This window comes from Corythoichthys intestinalis, chromosome 4, assembly GCF_030265065.1.
Source record: "Corythoichthys intestinalis isolate RoL2023-P3 chromosome 4, ASM3026506v1, whole genome shotgun sequence".
Lineage (NCBI taxonomy): Eukaryota > Metazoa > Chordata > Actinopteri > Syngnathiformes > Syngnathidae > Corythoichthys > Corythoichthys intestinalis.
Window position 1 is genome coordinate 28,997,894 of NC_080398.1, and position 12,525 is coordinate 29,010,418.

The 12,525-nt window shown below is 42.0% G+C and overlaps 1 protein-coding gene across 1 annotated transcript; it reads right to left on the reverse strand.

The window, feature by feature from the left end:
* Positions 1-219: 219 nt before the first annotated feature.
* dbpb (D site albumin promoter binding protein b) lies at positions 220-11,009 on the reverse strand. The gene is made up of 5 exons (XM_057835255.1): positions 10,484-11,009; positions 10,007-10,323; positions 7,711-8,163; positions 4,429-4,694; positions 220-2,220 (listed from the first exon to the last, which is right to left on the reverse strand). The coding sequence occupies exons 2-5, from the start codon at positions 10,194-10,196 to the stop codon at positions 2,005-2,007; spliced, it is 1,125 nt and encodes a 374-aa protein (XP_057691238.1). The 5' UTR covers positions 10,197-10,323; positions 10,484-11,009; the 3' UTR covers positions 220-2,004.
* Positions 11,010-12,525: the final 1,516 nt, after the last annotated feature.

Here is a 12,525-nt window from a genome sequence, read left to right on the forward strand (position 1 = left end):
ATGAAAAACAAAAAAAGCTAATATGGTCTCTTTTTTTTCCAATAAGTATCAAGGACTACAGAAATGATATATGAATTTCATTTTAAGAATACTCTTTCACTCAAAACATAAAAATGCATCATATACATGTATTTTTTCCCCATATTCAATGTGCATTTTTGCCTGGCATTACTTATAGTCCAAAAAAATAGCATTAATACAGACAAACCAGATAGGTGGTGAATGAGAATAATCTTTTATTGGTGTAATTCTGGGAAAATCTCAACTACATCCATAAAACCAGCACATAGCGGGTCGGATACCACGGAGCCCACTGATGTCACAGGTGAGGAGGGGAGCCAGATGCAGTTCATTTAGAGTCACGCTAAAGATTGATCAAGCACATCTGTGAGGAGATTAAGAACAGTCCTGTTGGGGGAGAGCGAACAATCACTTGACGGAAGGTGAAAAAGGCTGAAAGAAAAGCAACGAAAGGACGACGCCGTGCATAGTCCAGCGGGTGCGTGAGGAGCTCGTCCTTTTAAAAAAAAGGCATGTTTTAGAGGGGGGACACAATGGTGAATTCCATTAAAGCAGTAGTGTGGTAATAGTGTCCGTGGGCAATATTAAGGAATACCAGAGTGAGAAGGTCATAGTCTTTTTTTCAAGTGGGGATGGAACACTATCAAGGTGCATCAAGGTGGATCATCCAAAAGGAATAAAAACAGTCGTTAATATAGAACAACAACAATAACAGGGATAATCCTCATAATAATCATAACAATCAGCATAATAGATGCAGTAAAAAGTAGAGGAGGGGAATTTTTTTAAATAAAAAAAAAGCAACTTTGTGGCTCGTAGAAACGATTTTGGCTTTAAGTGAGACGAATCTCCCGAAATATGCTGAAAATAGCACAGGCCCTTCCGATAATACTCCTTGCAATACAATTTGAAAATGATTGGAGTACATTGAAAAAAATTTCACGTTAGAAACTATTTCTGAAAAATATTTTCATTTGTAAAAATAGTTATAATAACAAAAATCTGTTTTTCTATCGAATTACGTTCATTTTGACTTGCTGTATTAAAGCATACGACACTTATCATTACTATATGGTACGGTATGTTGTAGTGTTTAAATCCAGTACCGAGGTTAAAAAATAAACAATACATATTTTGGGAAATGTTATCGTACTAGTTGGAAATGGGAATGAAAGTAGTAGAAAGAGAAGCAGCATCACAAAGACTTTCACCACTAGTGTCCATTCAGTGAAGTACCAGTCTGATCAAATTAGCCCGAGTGGTAAATTACAGAGGATTGTCTATTTAAAAAATTATGGAAAATAAAAAAAAATTTAAAAAAAAGAAAATGCACAAAACGTCTCAGCCCGTCTCTCCAAAACAATAAAGAGGACGTGGCAGGGGAGGGGAAGAAAAATAAAGAAAACATAAGTGCTTGCGTTGCTTGCATAAGTAAAATCCACAAAAAAAGTAGAACTATACGACATGAAGATCATTTTTGCTCTCTATGTTACAATTGTTACACGCGCCGTCGCCCTCGCGACACCCGTCGAGGAGTCCGAAAGAAACACTCATCCGTGGCGGACCCCCGTTATGCCTGACTCATCTGCGATAAAAAGATAGCGTTCCCCTCCGTCTTCTAGTCACGTAGAAAATATACAAAATTATTCTCCAAATTTCTACTCTTTCGCTAATTGTTTTTTCTGAAGTATTATAAAAATATACAATTCTCCAATAGCAAAACCCTTAAAAGTCACATCTGTTAAATTATTCTCTCCGTCTGTCACTTTTAAGAGCTTGACAAAAACAAGACACCTGAGCTGCGGAACGCATGCCTTCCTCATCATCTTCATCCTCCTAATACATTCATCATCATAATCACCCCCCCCCCTTAATCATCATTAGCATCATCATCATGATTCCAGACTTGTCCATCTGTCATCTCAAAAAGTCTTTAAAAGGAATCCAGCTTATTTTACTCTTCGTCGTTGTCATCGTCATTGATCACTGGTCGGCCAGACGATTCTCGTATTTGCTCAGGATGTTGCGGCAGCGGCCCAGTTCCTTGCGCATCTCGGCCACTTCCTGTCGCAGGGCGGCGTTCTCGCGCTCCAGGTAGGCGGCGCGCACCGATATTTGGTTCTCCTTGAGGCGCCGCGCATCTCGGGAGCGCTTGGCCGCTTCGTTGTTTTTGTATCGTCGGCTCCAGTACTTCTCATCCTGAGAATGGATGGAGTAATAGATAAATAGACAGAAAGTTTAACAAAAGTTAAACAAATAGTCAAGTTAGAAATGAAATCAAATTCATTACCGTAATGTTTGGACTATATGCCTTAACCACAAACCCTATGGCTTATAGTCCTTATTTATAGATTTTTAAAGGCTAATGATCTTCATGTCTTTTGGTGCAAATATCCCATAATACAGTGCGGGCAAATACGTGTTATGTATGAATAAATATATTGGTGTAATCAGGTGAGCTTTTTGTAAAAAAATAACAGTAAATAAATATTGAAAATAATAAAAGTGTCAATCTTTACTAGGGCTGTCAAAATTATCGCGTTAACGGGCGGTAATTAATTTTTTAAATTAATCACGTTAAAATATTTGACGCATTTGACGCACATGCCTCGCTCAAACAGATTAAAATGACAGCACAGTGTCATCTCCACTTGTTTTTTGGTGTTTTGTCGCCCTTTACTGGCGCTTGGGTGCGACTGATTTTATGGGTTTCAGCACCATGAGCATTGTGTAATTATTGACATCAACAATGGCGAGCTACTAGTTTATTATTTGATTGAAAATTCTACAAACTTTATTAAAACAAAAACATTCAGAGGGGTTTTAATATAAAATTTCTATAACTTGTGCTAACATTTATCTTTTAAGAACTACAAGTCTTTCTATCCATGGATCGCTTTAACAGAATGCTAATAATGTTAATGCCATCTTGTTGATTTATTGTTATAATAAACAAATACATTACTTATGTGCAGTATGTTGAATGTATATATCCGTCTTGTGTCTTATCGTCCCATTGCAACAATAATTTACAGAAAAATATGGCATATTTTATAGATGGTTTGAATTGTGATTAATTACGATTAATCAATTTTTAAGCTGTGATTAACTCGATTAAAAATTTTAATCGTTTGACAGCCCTAATCTTTACATATGACATCAATTGACAACCAATTAACTGGGAGTGCTGTTCCCAGTTCAAATGGATTGGACGTCTACTAGTAACAAACTAATTTAAATTCACAGCAGAAGTATGAAAAGAGTCACGTGATGGGACGTCTATCATTGTCAACGCAACTGAAAGAGTTAAAATTATTCAATTACTAATTTAAAAAAATTGTAGACGAGCAACTGTTAAATGACAAATTGCAAATAGTCGTTTATGAAATTTATCGATAACTATTTTATAATTGAGTAATCATCCAAAATCTCAACAGGAACATTTCTGATTTCTTTCAGCCGCCATATAAGCATATTAAATGTCTTTAATCCAAATAAAATAGATTCTCAGACCTCTCATAACGGGGAAAATAAGTATTAAACAAACAAACACAAAAAATTAAACCACATACCGGTAGAGCCAGTTTGTGATGTCAGTTATACACATGGATATACACAGTGATATTTGACTGCAGGTGCATGTCACAATGGGTATTAATGATGTGACGGGGAAAGGCGGGAAATTTGGGATAGTCGCAATCGATTGGCTAAGATAGTACTGGCATTGATAAAATGGCTGCCACCTCTTACAAGGGGCACATCATGGAAATAGTGATTTTTATTTACGTTTTCCTCCAATATTACACATCAGAAAATTCAGTGTTTTTCAATGTATTAAACAAGATTGTTTATGCTAGGATGGGCGCGAAAAAGATGCTATTTCCCTTTAACGCAGTGGTTCTTAACCTGGGTTCGATCGAACCCCAGGGGTTCAGTGAGTAAGTCTAAGGGGTTCGGCGAAGGTAAAGAAACACAGAGCCCTATCTTCGGACGATGATTAAATTTAGGCAAAGTGGCTTTTTATATTAGGTTTTGGACTGGTTTGCTCCCAATTAACAGGGTTAATCCATTCCCTTTAACTGCTAGTCCTCGATCCGATGGGAGAAGGAACTGGTTTGCACAGTGGAAGGTTGACTCAACCTTAGTAAGAGGGAATACAACAGACCAATGGGTAGCGTGGTCTCAAATTTTGACCTGTTTATAAAACATGCTTTCAAAATGAGAAGAATTTTGAATGGGAATTTGCTAAATTATTAGCTTGCCAACTTAGAAATATCGGTTTAAAATTTGAAAAAAATTCTTTTATTATCTAACCCCGAAGGGTTCGGTGAATCCACATGTGAAACTAGTGGGGTTCGGTACCTTTAGCAAGGTTAATAACCACTGCTTTAACGTATTCCCGCTCACCTTCATGTTATCGGGCACCAGGATCTTGCGCGCCTTCTTCACCATGGGCTGCGGCTTGAGCTCCTCTTCGCTGAAGGTCTGCCTGGGGTCAAAGTTCTGCTGGCCGGGGCCGTTGGACAAAACGATGTCCGAGGGATCCAGGTCAAAGATTCCCACCGCATCCGGGCCGCTGCTTGTTGGCGTCAGCAAGGGAGGACACGAGGATGACGGCGACGAGGACGATGAAGATGGCGACTCGCACGAATCATTCATACTTGTCTGGCTCCCTGCCAATAAAACAGATGAGACATCAACATATGTACTGTTTGCACTTCGTTGTTGTTATTAGTTTTTTTTACAATTAGATGTTGTATCATTATCTTTTTTTTTTTCATGTAAAATGTCTATCTTGGCTAAATTAAAGTGGGGAAACAGTAGTACATAAAAGTAGCCACTAGGGGGAAATAAAGAACCACTTTCTTCGTGTCATAAATGTCATTCCAGCTGCTTTCACTGCTTAACCCATCAACATGAATATTTCATTACACAAGAATACTTCTGCTACTACTACTATTACTAGTACATAATCAATCAAAGCATTGTCAAGTTCTGCACGGAAAGATTTAAACGTGGGAACTGTTATGTAACGCTTTGCCCCTCCCCTGGAAACAAGTTGAGTGAAGTGGGGGCCACGGAAGGGTTTTTGCCTAACCCTACACATGCACCTTCAGCCCACCACAGGAGGTCACATCAACTCCCAAATGCGCTTAAACACACGTAAAGGGCATTTGTTATGGATGTGAGCCTGAAATAGAGCCAGGAATCGATACTTGCTAGGCAGGGTTGCTAAGCTTTTACTGTGGTATCGATAGACTGCTAAGCGGTATACAGGGGAGATAGTAGCAAGTAGCCATGGAATTTCCGATGAATACTGCATGTAACAGTCTGGGAAAGTGTTTAAGTGACGATAAAAGGTTTTAGCTTTAAAGGATTTGGGCGGAAATCTATGGCTCGTGGACCAAGTGCGGCTTGCTAGTGCATTTCACAATCCATTTCTATGTATGAAAATACAGCCGTTTGCTAAAGAAAAGTGCTGCGAAAAGTGAAAATCTGTAAGTAATTAACAGCCCCTCTCCCCTAAAAAAACAACAACAATATGGTTTACTGCTGCCTACAAAGCTACAACTAGGCATTCATCCATTCATTTTCCAAGCCGCTTATCCTCATGAGGGTCACGGGTACAACTAGGCAATATTTTCAAATTAGACATGGCTGTAGCGTGAGCGCTAAAACAGAATCATGGAGCATAGGTTACATCAGTGCCAAACGATGACTATGCAGAGACTGAGTGTAGGATAACATGCATTTTGTACCTTTAATAGAGATATAGAAGTACTTTATAAAGCGGAATTGGGAGAAACGTGACAATTTTGGAAGGCTTTTAGAAAAGAATAAAAACTCAAAATCTAGCTAAATGTCATTAATCAGACACAGTAGCAAAATAGCACTAGCGTTTTGCCAAGAGCCCAAAAGCTTGAAGGTGAAAATACAGCAACATTATTGTATTAGGATTAAGATACTATCAATTTCTAAGTTTTCAGACAGTCATATTTTAGGAGCAAAATCTTTTATGAGCAAGCTGTAAATATGCTGACAACACTATCCCATTATTTGAGTAACCTCAGTCGGGTTTGCTCCCTATCTCCCACGAATAGTGAAAAATCAATGCAAGCGTTTCCCTTCCCAAAACAGGAAAAATATAATCAAGTATGTTTTCCATGTTTAAAAAAATTTTCAACTATTTTTTTTTTCAAATACTGTGAACTGCAAATAAACGTGGTTGCACTCTACAAGTAAATGCAGTCATTTTTATTAAACACTAAAGTCAACATGTACAAAACTACCTTTCTCTGACACCTAAAACCACATTCTGCACTGTGGATCCCCATCTGAGTTGTAAGTCACGCGTTCCCACAATCAGGCGCTCACGAGAAACTTGGTATGCATTGCTTCTTAATTGTTTTCAATTACTTTTGTTTTTTTTCCTTCTCAGCTTGCCAGCAGAGAGCAGTCAGTGCAGCCACCTGCTGCTGGAGGGTTCTGCTGGAATGTGCAGGCTTTATCCTCGGGCCTCCTAACTGGAACATCTTTCCCAGCTGGAACTCCACTTCAGATTTATGCTCATATTTGCCCTTGATGGTAAAGGGTTAGCCTTAAGCACAGTTCAGTGAGTTTTCATCATTGTTTGATGTTAACACAATCGCCTCTCTAGTGTAGCTGAGCGAGTAACCATATTTGGTATCGTTTCAAAATGGACGCCAGACGCCTAGAGTAAGGCATGTGATTTCACCCCGCTAGTCCCGAAGCTATAATTTGATAATACTGAAACTAACATTAAATTAAATTACTGGAACAGAATATTGATCTTTAAAAAATGTCCAAAAGATAAATTTTACGTATTAGTCTGTAGCTGTGGTATAAAGAGTTAAAAGATAATGTGAATTATTCACTCTGTGCACCAGCACAGATATTTGCTGGCATTATTCATTAGAGATCAGATGTCCAGTGTTTCCAGCAGCAGCCGTCTTCTTGCAGCCGAGCAAACCCCCGCCCCCCCCACCCGTTGGCCCCTCCCCCGTGTGTACAGGCACGCCTCTAGTTCTCTCACTCCGGCAGACTCAGGCAGCCTCGGCACGTGTAGCGACGCGTGCACATGGCCGTGGCGTGTGAAGTGAGGGGAGATTTAAAGACACGCAATCATAAACACTCCATGCGCCGCTCTCTCGGTCTTTCTGTCTCGTTTCCAGAAACTGTTTTGACCTCCCTCCCTGGTCGGTGATTATTAATAATTGGCCGGGGTCGAATGCTGATTCTGTCCTAACGCTGAGGAACATTGATCACATGCAAAACACTGGAGCTGACTTCTAAAAATTCAATCTCGTGGTCAGTTTCCCTCGCTCCAATGACGCATATCTCGGCTCCTCTGATCTGAAGGGACCAGATTTGAACCCTGGAGGGGAATTTCAGGCATTGTTTTACTCCTCAAGTCTATTTCTATGCTCTTATAAAGCCCCATGACAGTATATCAGGCCTTCACTTTGATTCCACAGGACAGAAAAGTGCTTTGTCACCATGGTATCTTCGTTTGAAATTTCCTCACTAGCCTGTGGGAACATTACACGCCTCACTTAGCCTCCACCGCATTTCAAGTGAACTGCAGCATCCTCAATTTCAGGAGACAATTTGTCAGCAACGAGTGCCCCAATGTTCTGGAGCCTTCTCAGTTCGTGTCAGCCAACTCACCGTGTAGACAGTCGTTTCCTCCAGTTAGGCTCGGTGGTTGCGCCACCTCCAAACCGAGCAGGGACGGGGATGATGAGGACGAGGGCGATGAAGATGAAGAACCTTGCGGGGATGGGGGCGGTAGGCACTGGGAGCTCTGGTTTGGTACCGCGGATGGGGAGCTCTGAGAAGGGATCTGGGCCGAACTGGAGCTGTTGTTGTTGTGCATGCTGCCCATTCCGTTTTCGGTCAGAAACTCCTCCAAGTCCATGTACTGCAGTTGGAAGAGCCCCCCGTCCGCCTGTAGGGTGCGATCCCACAAAAGAGGCCCCAAGAACTGGTTGAAATTGCCTACTCCATTTCCGCCGTTACTTCCTCCGTTGCATCCATTGCTGCCGCCGCCTATTCCAGATGTGTTCCTCATAGAACACACTCCCAAAGAGTCTTCATCGAGGTCCATTGATCGTTCTTTATCTGACAATAAACAGAGAAGCACACAATAAATGACAGAGAACATGAATCCTTGGGGAACCAAAAAAAACATTCTGGGAAATGCCCTTTTAGATTTTAAGTGACATTTGGACCATCGGGGGGTGTTATAGTGTTGGGACTTAGCATCGAGTTTTATAGTTTGGGAACACCCTTGCACTTTGGTATAATGTACTAACAGTCACCTTGGAGCTCTACAAATATCCCTTCAGGATCCATTAGTTCACACATAGTGATTTTTGTTTTAATTATTTTGGCTCCACACATGAAAAACCCTTTTATGGTTCAGGTTGTAAGGATTCTGTTCCACCACCCAACTAGAAACAAGTCCTCTGAAGTAGAAAAATATAACACACTCACACCGTCTACACTCGCAGCCTCTAACAATAATAAAGAAGCATTTCCACTACGAGATAAGCTGCGCCAGGGACCGGAGGTGGAAGTGTTGAAGAATGGCCCAGTCGTCAAAACAGGCTTGTCTTACAAAATACTCCTTGCCATCTGTTGAATCTATTTTTATATGAAAAACTACATTTTTTGCTATTTACAGCTTCCTTTTTCCTCAAAGCACTTCTTTGATGCTGTTACTTCTATATATTCCTTTCAGTGTTAAAGTTCAAGGAGCCATGACTTGGGGAGATGTCAGCATTTCACGCACTTGTTAGGATTTCTGGTGGTAAATATTAACACTTAAAATTTAAGATTGTCGGCCTAACCGATTTCAGACCCTAATCTCTGGACAAATTCACTCTTAAAACCTATTCCCTGTCATCCTTCCCAATTACCATGGATAGTTAACTTCTATAGCATCAATGTCGTGAATGAGGTCTCATAGCAAAGGATAATCTTTTAAGATATAACATTGGCATTTGTCGTCCTTGGCTGTGATGAATTAAAATGTGGAAAAAATAGTAAAATTATGATTTTCACTAGAGAAATGGAAATAAAGGCTAAAGCCATAATCCCACCAGGCTGTATAGTTTTGTCCAGTTTGATATGATATCCACTTTTGGTTCTTGTTGCCCAAAATTGTAAAGTGTAGAGTCACATTCATTTCAATCAATTTTCCCTATGAGGTCTATTAGATTGTTTATTGATAGGAAATAGAGGCCGAAGTCTCTTTTCCACTCAGCAGTTAAATTTGATTGATTTTGGATTTTTTTCATTGCAAAAGTTCTAAAGGTAACTGTTATCTTGGCACCCTATAGCTTGGCCTATTGGGTCTATTGATCTCAACGGATGGAAATTGAAGCCCTTTCCCTGTTTTGACCAAGCAGTACGGTTTGGTTCAAACCAGAATGATATGCCTGCTGGTTCTCATCGTACATTGTGCAAAGGTGGCGAGAAATTCGGCAACGGATCGTAGCATAACGAACAAAATCGAACTAATCGGTGGAAACGTGGCATCTCCAGCTCCCACCTATCAATGTTTCCACTCGCTTCTACAAAAACTCCTTCCATGCCCCCCGCCACCCACCTCGCACAAGCTCCAAACTCACAGATGGAGCAGATGGCAACAGAAATGCAGCATTAAAACGAGAGCCAGGGCCCGTTAGTTACCATTATGTACCGAGTACGTAAGCTCCTGAGCTAATCTCACTATGGCGGGAAACCAGAACACATGTGAACTTTGACATTAAATACACATTGTAATCTGAGTAGTAATTGCCAAGTGATTACAATCCAAGGGAGGATGGATTATAATATGTGGTGGTGGATCTAGTTCTTGTATGTTGCATATTTGTATTGAAATAACAATGGCAGAAGGAACTGTGATTTATTCGTGGGAGGCGGTGTCACGTGATACATAACATAAACAAGAGCCCACCTTTGAGATCACAAGGGCTTCTCAAACGTTGGTCCCCCTTCATAGGGTGCTGCAGGAGGGATTTGAGTCCCACCATGGAGTTCAGGTGCCCCCCGGTCAGGGAGCCAGCCGGCTGGGTGCAACTCCCAAACTGAGGGCTAGCGCCTGCCGGAAGGTCCGGGGTTGGGAGCTGGGTGAGCTGCCTGGACATCCTGGGATAGATGGATGGGGGGGGGGGGGGGTCGCGAAGAAACACCTGTGATATGGAAGTTGGAGGGGGTGTACTTGAAGGGGCGAGGTGAGTTGACCACAGGAGCTACCAATAAGAGTTTGGATGACTGTGCATGAAGCGGGGGTGGAGGTGGGGGGGGGGGGGGGGGGGTGAAAAGAGAGAGAGGGAAGGCAGAGGAGGAAGAAGGGGGGCTTGTTTATAGTGTTGCCACTGAGCAGAATTTTAATAGCAAGTATAGTATTAACAGTACATGCAGGTTTTATTACCTTTTTTCGCGCACCACGAAGACAGCAAGTCCCTTTTATTTCTTTGCAAGACTGTTTGCCTCGAAGTATTCCATTGCACTCCTCTGGGGAGGGGGGTCCAAAATGTTACTGACAGCTGAGTGGAAAAGCTCACCGAAATTTTTTTGTGAATGGGGGGGGGCAACGAAATTAGAAAATGGTATCCTCAGTTGTTGTTTTTAAGAAACGGAGAGAATAAAGGTCCCAAAAGAATCGATCAAAATGAGAAATCGACAAGAGTGTCGATGTTGTCTTTCAAATGACAAGTTGATGTTTCTCTTCTCAGTGCTCGCGCTCACTTGTCCGTCGCGTGGAAGTGGGAGGAGGGACCGAGTGGTGGTGGGAGTAGGTGGAGGGGGGGTCGTTTCCTCCTTCTCTGTCCGTACTCGTTCTCATTTGCATCCGGCGGCTCGAGTCACGGGCGCAGTTGTGTGTGAAGCCGTCGTCTTCCTCCTCTTGGAGCTCAGATGGAACGGACACGGGCGGCTCACGTGACGTCAAACGTCGCGGAGTGGGTTGGCCAAAACTCTTGACTGATCCCCCCGAGCTTGTGCTATTATTTATGAGCAACGCCCACTCTCGTGCCGCACCTCGAGGAGACGGCTGCTGTCACTTGTTCTTGTTTGTTTACTTCGCGGCTGTAACACTGGGGTCGTTATCTTCAGGGCTAACATACAAGCTAGCGTATTAAAACAACCTTGCTTACGGGAAGTCCAATATACAACTGATGTCTATTCACTAACCTTTCTTATTTTGTGTGATTGGTAATGTTATAACGTGTCTTTTCAAGTTCTATCAACATTAGTAATCCAAAGAAAACGTGAGTGTGCAGATTTTTTTTCCCACGTTGCCTCCCGATACACTGTACAAAAGCGCCACGGCTCACGTGTACCGGGCACGCGGAGACAAGTCTGTCCGCTGGCGGCTCTCGCTCTGATTGGCTGGGAGCTCGTCGTCTTCGAGCACCGCGATTGGCCAGAAGTAGGTCGGCCGGTCCCGCCCACTCGGATTCCCTCCGTGCATGCTAGAGCCGCGTGAGAGCGAGTTGGAAGGAGGAAAAAAGGCACGAGGGCGGCCCAGCTCGCTCCACTGTACCCGAGCACATGCAAAACAGCGCGCCACAGGAATCCGACTCTGCACGGCCCACAGACGGATGTGCTCGACTTGACAAGTAAACAGTTGACAGGGCTGAGACACCGTTGGCGGGTGAATCATTTGCAAGCGTGAGCACACACGTGACTTATTAAATTTAACCATGATGTGAAGAGCAGAGGCTCCATTAGAATGTTTAGGCGTGATTTGTTTGTCGTTCATGTCATATCAATTTCAATCTCTTTCAACATGACCTTAAGTCTAGACTTTATCACTGAAACCCTTTGTCTTATCTGGTCTCAAGGAGAATTTGATTTGGGGGGCTCTAACCATACAGCGTCGTCTTTGCTTCACTAGTAGTATCACAAGTGGTAGTTAAACTTGTACACTAGTAGGTTTTAACTAATTGGCTGCCATTGGTGACAAGACATCCAATCCATTTGTACTGGCAAGTCTAGCAGCAGCGACTGAAGCCTGTCCAGTTTAAATGGATTGGACATCCACTAGTAACACAATAAATTCACAGCAGCAGGATGACAATTTTCACAATTGGACGTCTATAATCGTCAGTGGCACTGAAAGAGTTCATTTGAACTGTTACAGTAGAGGCCCAATTTGACATTTTCTCTAAGAGGTCAGTCCTGCCATTGCAATCTCAATTTTAACAGGCTTCCCAGGCCCACATTTATCATAACATTCCCTGATATAAACCCCATAGAAACCTTGAAAAGGGATCAGAGCTGGAGGGATCCCCCTTTCACTTGCAATAGATATGGGGATTTATTTATAATAATGTGAACTAATCGAGGAAGAGCTCCATTAGACACAGCTTAAGGTTTTATGTAAAAATACAATTTCAAACACTTACATGACCTGAAGTCAAAATGTCTAGGCTTGATGTAATTAGTACCCATGACCTCAGGCCTCATGCA

Excerpts from the sequence above, each read along its gene's own strand:
- dbpb (XM_057835255.1), bottom strand. The coding sequence starts at position 10,196 with ATGTCCAGGCAGCTCACCCAGCTCCCAACCCCGGACCTTCCGGCAGGC. Across the intron at positions 4,695-7,710 it reads AGGAAACGACTGTCTACACG|GGAGCCAGACAAGTATGAAT; the intron begins GTGAGTTGGCTG and ends TTTTATTGGCAG. Across the intron at positions 2,221-4,428 it reads TGGTGCCCGATAACATGAAG|GATGAGAAGTACTGGAGCCG; the intron begins GTGAGCGGGAAT and ends ATCCATTCTCAG.